The sequence below is a fragment of the Calidris pugnax genome, unplaced genomic scaffold, assembly GCF_001431845.1.
Source record: "Calidris pugnax isolate Ruff unplaced genomic scaffold, ASM143184v1 scaffold28, whole genome shotgun sequence".
NCBI lineage: Eukaryota > Metazoa > Chordata > Aves > Charadriiformes > Scolopacidae > Calidris > Calidris pugnax.
Genome location: NW_015090842.1, coordinates 4,314,799 through 4,332,262, shown reverse-complemented (window position 1 = coordinate 4,332,262; position 17,464 = coordinate 4,314,799). Strand labels below are relative to the sequence as shown.

General features: G+C 36.8%; 1 protein-coding gene across 2 annotated transcripts in view; it reads right to left on the bottom strand.

The window, feature by feature from the left end:
- The window catches only part of WWOX (WW domain containing oxidoreductase), a 531,878-nt gene that overhangs the window by 495,292 nt on the left and 19,122 nt on the right, over window positions 1-17,464 (bottom strand). For both annotated transcript variants that reach the window (XM_014942443.1, XM_014942444.1), the window contains exon 5: window positions 9,154-9,260. In XM_014942443.1, the coding sequence (XP_014797929.1) occupies window positions 9,154-9,260 (107 nt within the window). The remainder of the gene's footprint in view (window positions 1-9,153; window positions 9,261-17,464) is intronic.

The following is a 17,464-nucleotide window of genomic DNA, read 5'->3' as shown; positions in this document are numbered from 1 at the left end:
CTAGTTTTAAAATGCAGAGAATGAGACTCTTTGCAGGAGCAAAAGAGTACCAATAATATAATTACAAGCCGGAGCCTGTGCCGTCGGAGTTAATGCCGTGATTTGACATTGCAAGGCTATGCCTGCTCCCCCGAGCCCCGCCGGAGACAAGGTTCACTCTAATTGGTTCCAAAGCACAACCCACCACCAACAGCCTTCCTCCGGCCCAGGAATGGTAATTTCCACCCCACTGTAAATAGTGTTTGCAAACAATACAAACACGGTAATAAGAGGCTAGGTGGGCAATTAATGTGGTTACAAAGCAGCTTATTTGCATTTTTATTTAAAACTGCCTTCTTTAAAAAGCAGCTCAGATTTCTTTTTGCAAAAGGAGCCTTGGTTAAGGAATAGAGCAGTAATTACTCTCTTTAGGGGTTCTTTTATACATCCTTTAGGGAATTAGAATGAAAAGATAAGCAGAATTATAAAGAGAATCATGTAAAATAGGAAATGCACTATAAACACTTAGTACTGTATTTACCATAAGCTATGCTTGTCTTCTTCATTAATGGAATATATTACAAGCTTATGTTACAATCAGATTAATTGTGAAGATGGTTAAAAAAAAAAAAAAATTTATAACCAGCCACTTCAATTCCCCCTCTCCTCTCCCAGAATCAAAAACCAGAAATCCAGTGGCAGCAGAACTCAGGGCATGTAAGAATGCATCTACCTGGACCAAACTAAGTAAGTTTTAAAGGTCAACACCACTAAAGAGTTTTAGAAAAGAGATTCCAAGAGAGAAACATTCAGGAAAAGATCAAACTCAAGTTCCACCAGTATATTTAAAGCATCAGTGAAAACCAACCTTCTCTGCAGCCTCAAGCTAAAGCTAAACTCAAGTCAACATAGAAAGGCCGTGGGTTTTTTTCAAGATAGACATCAACAGGCAGGTTTTTAATACTGTTGAGCAAACAGTATTTCCCAGTCCCATTTAATGGAAGACTAAGCATGACGTGCAGTTTTAAAAGGGTTATTCTGGTTATTATTTCTGTTTGGGGGGGGTGGGGGGGTGTCTTAAAATGTTCTGTTAAAAACCTCATACTATATATAAGTAGTATTATTACAAAGCTTTAGGCATGGTAGGGATTTTGTGACTCACATTTCCAGATTAAGAACAGCAGGGCTGTGCTAAAGAAACAAATCACCAAAAAGATCACCTCAACATTTCTATGTATAAAATTCTGCTGACCAGAGGAAAAATATACGGAATGGTAAGATACTGTGACTTCTTTCAAAATTACATTTTAGATTATTTTTTTATATATACATATATGTGTAGCAGATGTTGGAAAGTGAACAAAATTATGAAAGCAGAAGTAATTTGGTCAACTCAAAAGACAACTTTGTCCTTACTGGAGAAAATCATGGCAAATTAACTAACTACATTAAAAACCTTGCAATCTTGTAGCTATGAGAGTGCTCTTTTGGTTTCAATCAGCTCTCTACAGCTCGATGAACTCATACATTAGCACAAAATTCCAATCCAGCCTAGAAATCCAAAATTATTTTTTTTTTTTTCCTAAACAGTCCTCATGTGCTTCATGCAGTAAGAAACTCCTTGTTCTAGGGATAGGTGAAACAGGCAGTAACAACTGCAGAAGCTCTCCCATGATTTGATGAAGCCACAGTGAACTGCAAGATAAGAATGGCTTACTAAGGGGCAATGGACACCCTACTGGAAGGAGATCACAGGCTCTTCCCTTCAACTGACATAAAAAACACCTTCACTTACCCCTTCTTCTTAAGGACCATCATCTCTCCTAGCTATAAAGCTAATCTATTGCACCAAAATTTTCCTTCACCAGCACCCATTTTTTCATTATTAGTAGAAGTCTTTCTGCTTGCCTTATCTATGTTCGTAAAGAAGTTCCACTTAATTTCAACATGTCTCATTATATGGGTTTTCCTCATGTCTGAGAGGAAGATGAAGGAAAACAAAGATTTCTGCCTTTTACAGAGTAGTTCCTTCATTCTTTTTACTAGGCCTTTTTAAAATGTTATTTCCTAGACATTTAAAAATTCCACCGTGCTAAACCACTTCAAAGTCCCTTCCATATTGCTGGACATTACTATACTTTCTTCTGCATTTATTAGTTATATTATCACCATTACAAAGCATTCTATACTTAAAGATGTGCCAACAACATAAACCAGCAGTTTAACAACAAAATAAAAAGATCAGCACTAAAATTGTTTATGTCTATTTCCTTAATCCTCATTTATTAACTAAGAACTGAGTTCTGAAAACACTTAGTATTAAATTGTTTGCTTGCTACCACTGCAATGGAAGTCACTGTGACTGTGGAGGGTACTGAGCATAAAGTAGCACCAAAAGTAAATCTCTGCAGAGGCCAGAACTGAAATGCCTTGGGCAGGGACCTTAGCTATTTTAACTGTGCATTTTTCTTGGAAATTGTCATATAAGTACAAAGAATTAATATTCGTGTTCATTGCTTTATGTAACCAAAATTCTGTATTTCACTGAGTACAGTATCTGTAGTACAGTGACAGTGCAGAGGTAACTACGGAGGAAGATGTAGGTATGAAACAGTCCAGCTGCAGCCAGTACATCAACTAACCAAATTAGATCAGTATTCAGTAGGATACCCAACCCTGAAAGTTAGAGGCTTAACACATCTGCTATATAATTCAGACTCTGTTTTACAGTGGTTTCATTACTAACCATAAAAACTGTAACAGTGGAACTGTATAAACAAACTGAACAGTGTTTTTACTGTAAAACATGAATGTAATATAAATATTTGCCTTTCCCTTTTCTCAGCATCTGTAATGAGAGCAAATTCATGCCATATGTTTACAGTGTACAAAAAATAGATCTCAACAATCCATCCATGTAAATGTTGGTTAATCTGTTTAATGCTTTTAACTTTGTGGGGGTTTGGTTGTGTTTTTTTTTTAAACACCAATTTCCTCACAAATCATTAAAAAGCCTCTTGCTCTTGTCAGTGGCTACATTCGCTGATTCACAGCTGGTTCCAGAGATGGATCTGGCAGAACTAGGAGATGACAGATTTCTCACTGATAACAAGATCAACAGCTCGGACAGGCTAAGACCTGTCCATGTGGGTATTTACCCTCCCAATATACAAAATCGAAGAAACTGCCACCTCCGAACACCTCACAAGACTTCAAAATACAAAAGTAACTGCTTTCCAGCTTCTTACATTAACAGAGTGCACGAGCAGACTCTATCACATTTAGCTTTTCTTAGTGCTGCGGATGAATCGTCCTACTGCTTAAAAATTATGCCTATCATTAGTTAACAATTCACTGTCCATCTGCATTTGGAAAATAACTTTGCAGCACACATCACTCTCTTACAGGCATCCCAGCTGAGCAGAGTACTCACAGGAACTTAGTGAATTTTTAAATATTATGGTCAAAGTGTGATTATACTTTCATACTGCTGTCAATCAGCTGTTACTGGCACCATTACTGGTTAAGGCTTACACTATTCACTTCTCCACTAGTAACATAAGGTCCAATCCCATTGTAATTACAGTTTATTAAAAGATTCCTTCACTTCAGAAAGATCTGAATCACACCCTTTAAAAGAAAAAAAAAAAAGCATTATACTCAGCAGTGGCAATAATGCTTCAGTTTGAGTGTCTCTGGCTGCAAGTTAACGCAGAATTTTTTTTTTATTGCATTACCAGTTAGCTTAATAAAAGATACTGCCTCTTCCTGCAAGGCCTGTTCCCCATAGCAAGGGTGAGATAACTACTTTTATCTTGATTCTTCAGCACGGTCACTATTCAGAGCAGTGCAAGATGAAATACACCGATACATTGCAGGCTTTTATAACTGTATATCACACTGCGATGGCATGTCAACCAATAATACAGAGTTTTAAAATACAATTCTTGATTACAAAATATCAACACGATATTGGAAATAATATTTTCACAGAAATGCATGTGCTCCACCAGTGTGACATTCTGAAATACTTTCTATTTTGAAGAGATTACTTTTTGAGAGCTTCTATTTAGCACCACTTTGAAACTCTTTAATTCCACGCTAACAGACTGTGGCTTCATTCAGTATTTACAACACCTCCAAAGCCATCTTTCACACATTCTACAGTTTTTTTTTCCCCTAAATGAAAATCTGCCACTAATCATGATGAGATGCCCTTCCTGACTCATTCATAGTTAAGTCCAAGAACAATTTACTGGTTCTAACGTAGACTTACATAATCTTGGTATGGAAATTAAAAAAATAAATGGCCTGACTGATTTACAGAAAAAGCTCACAAAATTAACATCCAATAGATAAAAAAGGAAATTGTATCTTCTGTATCAAGATTAGGATCCATTCCTATCAAGAGACTAAGAAGAATATTTTAGAGCTATCCTGTATTCCATGCATGTACACAAAATATATAAACCAGGAACACCAGTGAAGACGAAACATTACATGGGGAATCAGTCCCCTTCCTTGAGGGGGAAACGTGCATCGTGGACACATGAAAATTGTTGCCCGTGTTCTGTGTGAACATGCCCAGTTTGCTCCTCCTTCCTGTGCTTTGCAAGATTACAATTGGAATACAAAAGACTTGCTTATCAGGTTTTAATTTCATTCAGTTACTTAATCAGCAAGAACAGAAATCTCTCCTTAGGTGAAGAATTCTTTGGGGGAAGGAATACAGCAAGGAATCGCGTTTATTTTGTTGGGTTTCTTCATAGTCATTCTCTCTTCTCTTGTCACATCACCACCTTATAAGTTTCTACATACAAAGGAAACCCAAATTTTCTTTTTACAGTTTAATCTGATCTTTGATGGAGCTGTAGGCTTAGCACTGAGGAATAATTACAAAAGAAACATTAGAGTTTTTATGAAATATTAAACTTACAATTTATCTTTTAATATCTACTTCAAAGACTATTTGACAGGAATAAATAAATGAGGGTTTCTTGGCAAGAAAAGCTGTGATTTATGAAATATTTTATTCATTCATATTCTTAAGTATTTTCTTGAGAATACCACTAACATCTGGAGCTACGCAGTCTTATCCAAACATTCTGCTCGCACTCAATTAGAAAATTATATCAATAATAATGTAAAATAAATTACCTAGCTTCTCTTCCTGGAGCATAGATTTCAATGTTCGTCAGAGCAACTATGTGTACAAACAGCACTGTAGTGTTTTTCATTAAGCCTTAAAGTCAATTAAGCTACGAATTGGAACAATCATTCCTCCTTTGCAAAGTATTGATATTTTTTCTTGGCTGCTTTCAGGCTTTTTCACTACTCAAGGAGAGATTTATGTTTGACAATTTCTTTCTGATTAAAATGAATCATAACTCTAGAATTCTAATTTCCTCTTTTCTGAGCAAGAAATTATCAAACAGTTTTAAACTGATATTGAATGTCATCGAGCGTGAACAACATTCATTTTCAGGATATCAAACATAAGGCTATACTGAGCTCTCTTTTTATCCGACGCTTTTACATACTTTCTCTTCCTTTTATTCTCTTTATATATACATATATGTATATAAAACTTTACATTGCACCAATATAATCAACTATACCTCTCTATAAAAACATTATTTGACAGACTAGATCAATCACATTAAAACTTGTCACAACTCTTTACATAAGGCAATTACCCTCTATTTGCAATTATTAGCAAAATTCTGCTGTAGTTAGAAAGAAAAGTGACTGAAATACTGCAGGTTGCAAACAAATGTCAGTTATCTAAATTAATTAGCAAGCTTATATGAGTAATCCCTATTAAAATGGCTCAAACTTTATAAAACAGCTCTTTAGACATAAATTGTTAAAAACAAAGTTTTCTAGATTTGTCCCCAACAGTCAATTAAAATCAATTCAATTTTTTTTTTAAACTTAATGGCAGCTAATTTGAAAAAAAATCTTATTTTCTCCCATTATTCTCCTGTTTTCTCTAAATCTTAACAAATGGATTTTTCCGAGCCATTTAGCTGTCCCATTTGCTCTAAATAACTCGATTTTCAGCTTTCACTAAAAGCAGATTGAGACTAGAGGCCTAACAACTTATTTAAAAGTACAACAGGCCCCAAGAAGAGCTGTCTTTCTGCAGACACTCAGTTCATGGCATTCCAGGGAAGGAGTCACCAATAGACTCAATAAGGGAACAAGCTGGATGGTTTTCTTAAGTACTGCTACATACATGTGCTGTACCTTATTTTCAAATGCTGCATTACAGTAGGTTTGATTTGAGTTTTGTTGTTGTTTTTGTTGTGGTGGTGCATGGTTGTTGCGTTTTGGGGTTTATTTTTAAGAATTACATTTTTTTCCATATATATTTCAGGCTTTAGTTAATACAGACCATCAACTGGAAAATCGTATCCAAACTTGAAATAATAACAGTTGTTTCTTTATACATTTTTAATTCTTGTGTCTTCTTGCAAAATAAACAGAACTCTCTTTTGCGTCAGACAATGAAAATGAAAAAGGAAATATTGTTTGTCAGACATTTAACTGTTGAGTACAAAAGCATACTGCCCTACAGAAACACCAGCATGGGATATGCGTTGCTTTTCATAATATACATGTTATTACAGAAATACCAATTTTATTACCAACACAGTACACTTACAACATGTAAACACGCTAGAATTTAATATGGCAAAGATTTTTTTAATTATAAAAGTTCAGCAAATTAGAAGAAAATTGGATTCAGACATTCAGTTGCAGAGTAAGCACTTACCAAATTTGCACCCCTCAGAGTATTAGAGGAAGACAGTATTTATTGTGCAGTATTTATAGAGACTTAATCTCAAAAATATACAAGAAAAAAATAAAACAACCAGGTAGCACTATTGCCAAAAATACTACCCAAATAACATGAACATGAGGCTTTGTAAAGCTGCATCCTAAACAGCTGTATTTTTTTAAAAATTGGTTCCAATTTAAGAAGTAAAGTAATTTCCTCTGAATAGTTATGCTTTCCCTAGGAGCAAGGGAGTCAAAATACGTGGATGGTTTGAAGTTCTTTGTAGCAGGTAATTTGCAGCTACACATTGAAGATTCATCTGAACCACATGCAGAGGTTGCTGACATTTTTCTTAAACTCCTTAATTTTAGGAAATAATTTCCAATTAAAAACTTCCTGCTCTGTAGTTACACGTATAAGCTAAAAATTACTATTTTACATCAATATTTTAATATTAATATCAATCAATCAAATTAATCTTTGCCTCTTTGTTTTCAGTAACTAACTTTGGGGCAGGTTTTTGTGTTTGTTTTCCTCAAGATTGCTTACAATTTGATGTAAATTTTAAGCATCTTGTAATTCATCAACTAATTCTCTCCTGGTTACACACTCCAAGTAATTAAAGTTCAGTAATAACTTATTCTTTCTGCTCCAGCACCTGCATTTCATTTGTTTATTTTCCCAGAGTCATAAATCTGAGGGACTGTCAAAGTGCCATAATATTAGTGCAATAATCAAAGTTAATTAGTCCCTCTCAATAAACAACAACAAAGCCATTACAAAGATGCATTGAAGGTTTTCCAGCTACCCAGTTTACAGATGAGTTTCTTTTCTGAACAATTAGAATTTGAAAACTGTTAGTAAATAAGCGTAATGTTTTTGAAGTAATTTGACCTTCGGTGATCTTCATTCAATTAACAATTCATTAACTTTTGGTGAGATAACACAGGTATAAGTACTCCTGAACTCCCATTGCCTTCAAAGTGCTCAGAGATATGCTTAGAATTACGGGGGTAATGGGTTGTTTTTAAAATAAAAGGTTCTCAGTATGCCTTATTTGAGTTATTTGATGGAAAACATATATATAGCCATATTTAGCTGGACTGGAACTACCAAACTGAAAAGACAGAATATCAACAAATCCAATTCTATTGAAAGAGAATGGACAAACAAACTTTAAGCAACACAGGTGAGTTATGCTTGCCCCCATTACTGGGGGGAATTCCGTGCTCTTGAAATAAAACAGAAAGAAAGCTTTAATGGGAAGTATTGAAGGGGAAAGGAAGATATTTTTCCCTCCCAATCCTTTACTGTAAATCATTAATATCATTTGGTCAAGAGAAAAAGGCCTAAATGCAAAGACTGTTTCTTGAAGAAATTGTGTTACAAAAATTAGCAATATTATAAACATCACTTACTTGGAAATACTTACCTGTAAGTAAGCACTGTTTGTTTTCCCTAATAAATATTATAATTATCTGCAGGCTATTTATGTGTAAATATTAATACTCCAGAGTGTTCTCCCATATCATCTGGGAGCAGTTGAAATATTTTCAGAGCTTGGGAAATAAAAGCTAAACACTCCACACTAATTTTAGCAGGAAAGAAATAAAATTCCGCAAATCTGACCCTGTGGTTTATTATTCAAGTAAAGCGTATAGGATTGTGTCAACAGATGGAAGTCAGCAGTCATAGCAAGCCAGACAAAAGTAGCCTGCAATACTTACTAGCAAGTAAATGATTGTGGGAGGAATAAATTAAGAACACTGAATAAATTAAAAAAAAAAAAGGGAGGGGGAAGTTAGGAGTAAAAGAGAAACAAGGGAATAGACAGTACTGAAAAGCCTGTATTTGCATGACAAAATGGAAGAAAAATGAAAGGAAGAGGGAAGAGAGGGGAAGGAAATAAAACATTGAGAGAGACTGCCTGGCAGCAGGAGAAAAAAGGAGGGAAACATTCTTGGCTTTGAAGAACGTAAGAACAATCCTTTGAAATCTCCCATAGTATAAAAACTACGGGCAAAATAGTGGCTGTCTCTAATACATTCTCCTTCAGTTAGTTATACAATTTGGTTCAGGAAATGTCCTGTCCTATAACTATGAAACATGCCTCAGTGGTTCTTTCAAACATTTTCAGCCTTACAAAGCACCTGCAGGTAACAGGGACAGCAGCCTGTCAAGCCTTGCAGTCCATTACAGTCACACGAAATGAACAATCTCTATCACCGGTGCAGCAGCAGCTGAAGAGGATATTACAAAATAAGACAAATGCCTTCTTCCTTTGATTCCTCTATGGTAATGTAATATCCATTTAACTGCTCGTACTGCACAAAAGACTTCATGGCTTGAAAAACACAGCTTAGTGTTGGGCACTCTATACATTGACTTACCCACTCGGTGAGAATGCGCTGAGCAGCCTCGTTGCCTCTGGCGGTGTTTCTGCAGGCCAGGATGACGTACGCCCCGTGCAGCGCCAGGGACTTCGCAGTCTCAAAACCTACAACAAAACATTCCCCTGGTCACAAATTGATCTCAGTAACAACAAAACAGAGCTATAAAATGACCCAAAAAGGGCGAGCCATCTCAAAACCTACAACAAAACATTCCCCTGGTCACAAATTGATCTCAGTAACAACAAAACAGAGCTAGAAAATGACCCAGAAAGGGCAAGCCGTACATTTCAGTATACTAATGCTACCTGCGCTCTGACTACCCGTTTGATAGTCACCTGGACCCAGCTTTTCAGGGCACATGATAAAAGGCAGATGCCTCAATTTGAGCAGATCTTTGGGGCAGTAATTGTACACATTTTGTGCAAAATACGCTTGGGATCTTCAAAAAGCAGACTCGATTTCTCAGCCTCAGTGTCTTCAATTCTTAGAAGAGCAGGATTATACTTACTCCCTACTCGTTTGACTGTGAAAAATGAGCCATACGGTGAGACTGTGGAGTGATTACGCCTGACATCATCCCACTGAAAGTGATAAAGTATTGTGAAACTGAGCTCTGGGCTCTTCAGGCGCACAGTTAGGCCTTGATTCATCAATCTGAGGACCACCTATGGCAAGGAGGGATCACCCAATGGGATGCGTCAGGGATTAAGAATCCAAATCATGTGGAGATGACTACTCCTTTTTCCGATTTGGACACCACCCCATCTGTAGAACAAAACCAGGAACCAGAGAACTATCCAAGTGTTAAAGCATCTCCAGGAAGGGGTTGTCAAGCTCATTCTTAGAGAACTAGCTTCCACCTAAAGAGATCTGTAATCTACATGTATGTTTTATTACCCATGAACTTCAAAACTATTTGCTCAAATTTTCCTTACATTATCTGTATAAAATCATCTCAGTTTTTATCCCATCATCAACTGAGAGACGGTGTACAATTTTTCACAATTGTCTCATTATGAATAATCAAAGACCAGGCAGCTTCAACACATTGGTTATAGTCTCATGGGACTTAACGGGTCACTGGATGTACCAGATGATACAGAGCAAAAATAATCCATGAAAAATTCCCTCTTTTGCATAACTCACTGATAGGACTTAATCTGCAAGCACATTCTTTCTAAATCTGAAACAATTGGACAGACAGTTCACACTTTGCTGCAATTAAAGCACAGCATGAATCTATATCCCCAGGTTTTTTTCTTTCATCCATAGAACAAAGTTTCACAGTGAATTTCTAAATGACTGTACACAACCTATTTTTGCAAAACTGTTAATCATTTCTTCCCCACTCTGAATTTGGGCACTTCATTTCTCCTTTCTAAAAGGAGACTTCAGATTTCAGATTAATTTCAGCTTGTTAATTTGGGACTGTTCTGGAATTTAATGAGATCAGTTCAAATTACGAAACTGTCCACCGAAAGCTGCAACTCTTTCCACCTTGACATCATCTGCAAGCTCTGCAAGAATACTCTTTCACTCTTCAATTCATTAATGAAAAGCTGCATAGAAGTTGGTCCAAGTTAAACTTCACTTAATTAGAAAAAAAAAAATCTGTGAGAATTTACACCAGGAGATGATGAGTTCATGGGCATTCTGTGCTCCCAAGAAGTGCAGAGAACTGAGCCAGAAACAGGGGGTTCTGTTGGGGGTGAGCTACTGCCTATTTGTGATGTACTCGATAGTATCACTGGGTGCCCATCTCCAGGGAGAACTGTAACAATGACAGAAATTCCCATCTAGCTGAAAGAGGAATGATGTAGCTTAATGAGTTCCAATTAGACAAGCTTAAACTAGAAAATGAAGAATCAAGCTGAAATGCCCAGCAGTTTGAGCATATGAAGAAGTCAAAGAGAAGAGGTATTTGTTTTAGCGTTATGACATTTAAAGCATGTTCGTGTTTTCCTTTTAAAAATTGTTTACAAAAAAACCTATTAAGATGGGCTGTCTCACTTCCAAAACACCCTGGAGCAACAAAATTCAGTTACAGCACAAGACATAACTTACATTATAGAAACAACAGACACCAAGACAAATTTATGCCATTTTCTGCAATTACATACTTACAGTATTTAAGTCCAAGCAATTTTCTTGTATCTCTTTTAAAGCCACTCATTGCACCAAGCAACTTTAATTACCTGGGTAATTCACTGCATGCACACGAATTCAGCTGCAGCACTTGCAAAGATTTCCCCTGTTCCTAATTCCACTTTAAGCGTATTTAACTAGAATTTTTCATGTAAGTAATGTAAGACATGTTGTACCAGAGTACTATTAGCTGCCTGTACGCTTCTTGTTTTGCACAAAAAATACACTTATTTTGACCAGCTTACCATAATATTAAAAACTAGTGGAATGCCTGGGATCACAGTTTTTCTGCTGTTATACAAAGATCTAGAGCTGACGGCCGGTTTAATTAGCTGTGTGATGATGTTTTGCTAACGCTACCCTACGCCATACTCTGCAAAATAATAAATTCCATTCCGCTCTCTGTTACAGTTAACAACTTGATTCTCATTATAAACTAAACTGGAAAAGATTAAAAGTTAACCAAGTTACACGCTGCAAAGTAAGTTAATTTTAATATCACCTTGATTGTTCCCTGCAAACCTTGAGGTGAGTGTTAAACACTCCCCCTTTAGGACATACTCCCTCTCTTTTGGGCCAGCAAAGGATGATTCTTCTTCCTTAGGCAGAGAGGTTCAGAATCTTTCCATGAAATTACATGCTTTAAAAAAAAAACAAAAAACAACCTCTTTTCGGAGGATTTTTGAGCAGCAGTCCATCCTTCCATTCAAAATATCACCATCAAAATATCCATTCAGACCATCTACCAGATAAAATATAACAAGAAGAGGTCGTCTTCATAGATCTCACTGGGGTTTAAGTCTGACCTACCTACCCACTTGCTCACTCTCGAAAGTGCAGCATTTTCAGGTATATCAGTAAAATAAATCTTCATAGACCTGAAAATCCTCATTAAGCAGCACAGCTAATTACTTTCACAGTTTACTGACAGGACAAGAGGAAACAGGCACAAACTTGAACATAAGAAGTTCCACCTAAACACAAAGAAAAACTTCTTCACTGTGAGGGTGGCAGAGCCCTGGAAGAGGCTGCCCAGAGAGGTGGTGGAGTCTCTGTCTCTGGAGACATTCAAACCCCGCCAGGACACGTTCCTGTGCAACCTGCTCTGGGTGGATCTGCTTTGGCAGGGGGCTGGACTAGATGATCTCCAGAGGTCTCTTCCAACTCCATATCATTCCATGAAATTACTATGCAGAAGCTTAGCAGAATGCAACTTCTAACTGAAACATCTGAAGCAGGAGTTTGGAAGCACCTCAGTATTTGAGTCCTTTTATGGCTTTAGCTTTTTGTTTCTCCTGCAAAAATTTAAGACTTCTTTCCTCCTTCGGTGTCACACAGCTTAAACAGGTGGGGAAAACCCTCTGGCATAGCAGAAAACTTTTATTCTTTTAACACACTTATTGTGTTAAACTGAGTTTGCCAACAACATTTGTCTTCCAGCAAAATGTAGCCACGTTTTCAATATACAGTAAATTTCAAAACCTCAGCCTAACACAAGGACTGAGGATTTGAAGTACAAAACTATTCAAACTCCATAAAGAAAAACCTTGCCTATCTATAAAAGCTACATTGAATCAAAACCCACGTCAAATGTGGTTTCATACACAGAAGTTAAACCACACATTTCATAAATGCCCAAACAACAGTAAAACCTCAAAAAAAAAAAAAAAAAATCACAGTAGAGTTAAATAGAAAGAGAAATCTAAAAAACTATGTTAAGGATATACGTAATTAGGGAACCAGAACAACCTTAATTGTACCCACAAGAGTAACGCTGTGGACTTCAAAAGAACCGAAGATTTCTTTAAAACTTGACTTAATCCAAGACTGTAGCTGCCAGGGTGCTCACCCAGTGACACAGCCCTTTCCCAATGAAGGAACGCTATCACCAATGATACTGGTTTCTTTTCCAGGAAACACATCGTATCCTCCAGTGGTGAATCTTCCCTGCACTGTAGTTCCAGGGTACTGCAGCTCCAGAGCTATTTAACCCAGAGAAAAGGGACAGCAAGAATTATTGCCATTTCCATCCTGCCTCCCTGCAACACCTCGCAAAGGCTGTGCGCAGCTGAAGGAAACTGCCCAGCCTCAACATATGATGGTTCTGTGCATCAGTTTTCAGATTTCAAAGTAGACAGTTCAAAAAAAAGCTGCAAAACTTGAATATCTTCTTATAGAAATTCAAACATTATATACTAGTTGTGTTTTGTTTTGTTTTTTTAAAGTAGAAACAACCACATTATAGAAACAGCACAGGATAACACGCTGGAGCATCAAGAACAGCCAGTTGCAAATGATATGATAAATACTTCCCCCAAATGTGCCAGAAGAACATGCTTACATCAAGAACACTTTGGAAAAGCAATTGTAGTATATTTAAATACCCTGTACAATGTTGAGTAAACGTTTTATAAAATTAAAATAAATTTTTCAAGTGATTGCCCTGAAAGCCTCAAGAGGTAAGACTGTCCTGAGACAGACTACTCTTCCTGCCGTTGCTCGAGCTGGATGAGCTCTAATCTAATCATCCAAAAGTGAAAATCCTGTTTAAGAATAAGACATACATGAGGATAAACATTCTGGCACAGCTCTTCCACCAGCAGTTAACCTAAAGGCCTGGGAGCAGAACGAACAAGAGCGCTACAAGCACATGGGATTTACTACAGCCATTTAAAACCCTCCAGCCCCTTACAGAAGGTTTTTCACAAAGACCCAAGAAATTAGCACTCAATTTCATTCTTCATCTTCTCTGATGATTGTTCAATTCAATACTCTCACATTCTCATCTATCTGCAGTCAACTACTCTCCGTGAATTCTGGGACAGATTTTCAGCTAACAGTCTCAATTAAGGAGCAGTTAGCATCGCTCAATTAATGCCAGCTACATTGTGTCAACACACAGGAGATGAGTACAGGGCTCTGTCAAACAGTGCAACCTCCTCAATAAAACAGAGGAAGGGACTCACCGAGTGGAAAAGTAATTCAGCTATTTCTTGTTTAAACAAAGTAGACAGCGTACAGTCCATTTATCATTGGGGACATTTTGTAAGGAATTTACATCAGGCATCTACACGTTTTAAAACATTTCTTTATTCCAAATATAAGAAATTTTGAATACACAAGAAGAAATTCAAAAGAGTTTCAGACAATCACAGGTTTTCTTCAGCTTCTCTACCTTCTCCCAAACACTCCAGGACACGTTGGATCTGTCGTTTACAACGCATTTGAAGGGCAGTGATGCCATCTTTCTTTGCAACAGAATAGTGCTCAGTGTAAAAGCTACAGGGTTTGTTCACATTCAGTTTCTTCAAAATCATTTCTTCCTGTCTCTCTCCACTGATAGAAGAGCTCTGGAGGCCCTGGGATCCTAAAACATCGCCAGGTGTGTTGAGGAATGATTTAAAGCTGTCACAAGCCCAGCCACCCTTGAGAGCCCTGTGTCACAGGCAGTTTGAACATGAACTAAAAGCGAATCCAGGAGAAACCTCCCACTCCAGTAAACAGCAAGGTCAAGCAAAATAACAAAAGTGTTGTGTGGAATTGGAAGTGAAAAGCATTCACCTGCTCGTGTTAAGTATTTCTGGCCCTTCATGCACTTGTGGACTGTAGAACAGCAGAAACCAACATGGATTTTTTAATTACAAACATATTCTATCCCTAAAAGCATGTATTACTTTCACAGATGAGTTCAGGTTTTTCTTTTTCCCCCCACTACACTGTCCTCAAAACTTCCATGTTGTTTTCTGAATTGCAGCAAGCATCTATAGGGTTCCTCCAAAGAGGTGGGTGCCCCATTTGCAGAATGAAGTGAGGTAATTTTCAGAATAAATCTACATTTTTGGGAAATATTTATATTATCTTCTAATATAAAATCAGTGACTTGTACAAAATCATTCTTTGATAAACTAGCAGCTGGAAGAGCAATTTCTTCTCCATATTGGTATTATGATATTGAGAGTAAAAATCCAACTTTCAATTAATAGGAAGCTTTTATTTGTGCAGTTTGGTGGTTCTTGGGAAGGATCAAAAATTTTATATAACCTTCATAAAGTAAAAGCAACAGCTTTTTTAATTAATTCTGCAATCCAGAAAATATGAAGCCTTAATTAAAACATTCTTGGCACTAAAAGTAAATGAAAAAAAAAAAACCAAACACTTTCTGGCCTCTTTCACGCAAGTGCAGTGTAGTCACTAGTTCAGGAGTTTGTATTTAAACTCAGATAGTGTACAAAACACCCAAGTTAAGAGAACTCCTTCCTCCAGGCAGAAGCAATACAAAAAGAAGCTATTTTCTTGGGGTTTTGGTCTCCTTGTTCTGAGCTCCTTCCAGAAAAAAATAAACAGCTTCTCAGACACTATTTCTTGAACTAAGCATAGGCCAGTATTTAGCACCTCAATTTTACTTTGGTTTAAGATCTCTGGGAGAAGAAAAGTGTTCTCACTATTTGGCAAGAGTCTCTCCACAATAGAAATCCAACACCTTACCTAGAAAACCTGCACATGCACAGAACCAGCAGAGCCTTGGTAGACTTGAGCCATCAAAGGCCAGTATGTATGTATCCATCCTTTTAAACACTTAATGTTCTGATAAAGCACAACAATTTTTACTCAGAACCATCAGAAAGTTCATCTGCAACATCCGATCATCATCCAAATCATACTTTTTTTTTTTAATGCAGAAGTAATAGAAGTATCACAAAAATATATTTTCCAGGTAGAAGATGTAACTCCCTTCCAACACCCTTTGCTTTGAAAACAAAACTGTTTTCAGGGGGTTTTTTTGTAACTGTTTTTACATTTTCCCTGGATCAACAGTAAACTTATCTACAAAGGAAGGAAATCAGAAAAAACTTAAGAGCAGAATCCTGACACAATATACAATACTAATACTTTTTTTTCCTTAAATGCAACATGTATCTACACAAAACACAATTTAAGTCCAGTTTTGTTACAGAGGAGAGTTGTGAAAAAGTTAAACACTCAAGAATTTGCAACAAATCATCTTTATAATCCAAAACAGACTCTCATTTCAACCACCCCATCTCAAACAGACTAGGTGTTTTTGATTTTTGGGACTCAAGAGAACTACATACAAATGGAAAAGAGACTTGTCTCCTAGACATGGCTAGATTTATGTCAACTTGGAAGACCTAAACACCAGTGACAGTGAAGCAGATCATCTTATTTAACACTTCCTCAGAAAAGGAGTAAAGCAGATTCAAATAGCACATTTGAAGATAAAGCGACAAAGGATTTGGAGTTGCAAAAGCTTCTTTTCAAGTTGAAATACTGCAACAATGATGCGTGATTTAGGGAAGGAGCTCCTCTAACTAAGATGTCACTACCTGTGGTGCTGGTGGTTTAAGGGTACCACATCCAGCAGATCTTTCACATGGAGTGATGCCAGCTGTACGTGAAACATCACATCACTGATGAACTCACACTTTTCAGAGCCCAAAAAGCACCATGCATTCTCTATCAGGAGTGCTTGGCCACAATCACCCTCCCTCAATGTAGATATTTAGGATAAAATCTCAGAGACGTGTTATTCAAGTTGCTCCAAATACAAGTTTCCAAGCAAATAAAGCACCGAGATATTTTAAGAGACTAAAGTTAAAACAAGCAATACACATGAAATACTAATGCTGCTTTTGTTTCTGTGTGTTTGCAGGCACATGGTAACGACATATACTGATATTTTTCATTGAGAAGTCTGATGTTATATGAAAGATAGAGCCTGCCTCTCCCTTTGTGTGTAAATTGGACAAACGTGTTTTTCTTGGAGCCATGAACCACAGAAGCAGCCAACCAAAATGAAACAGGATGACTAATGCATTGGTTCTGTTTTCCATCTAACCAGCTTAAAAATATGCACTCGTTACACATTACGCTTCTTTGCAATATACTGTTCTGGGCAAGGTAAATTTATTCTTAATAATAAATGCATTGCCATCTTCACTGACAAAACTGAAAATATTTTGTTTCATCTGAGGGCATCACAACACTATGTAAGTATGAAAAAAACATCCTTAAATTGATGGGATTATAAAGATCTGTGATTCATTGTTCCTGTAAAAAATTAAAAATGCATCATACGAGGCAAAGAAAGGTAAATCCATAACTGAAGACGCTGCAGCAAACACAAACACAGAAGAGTGACTAT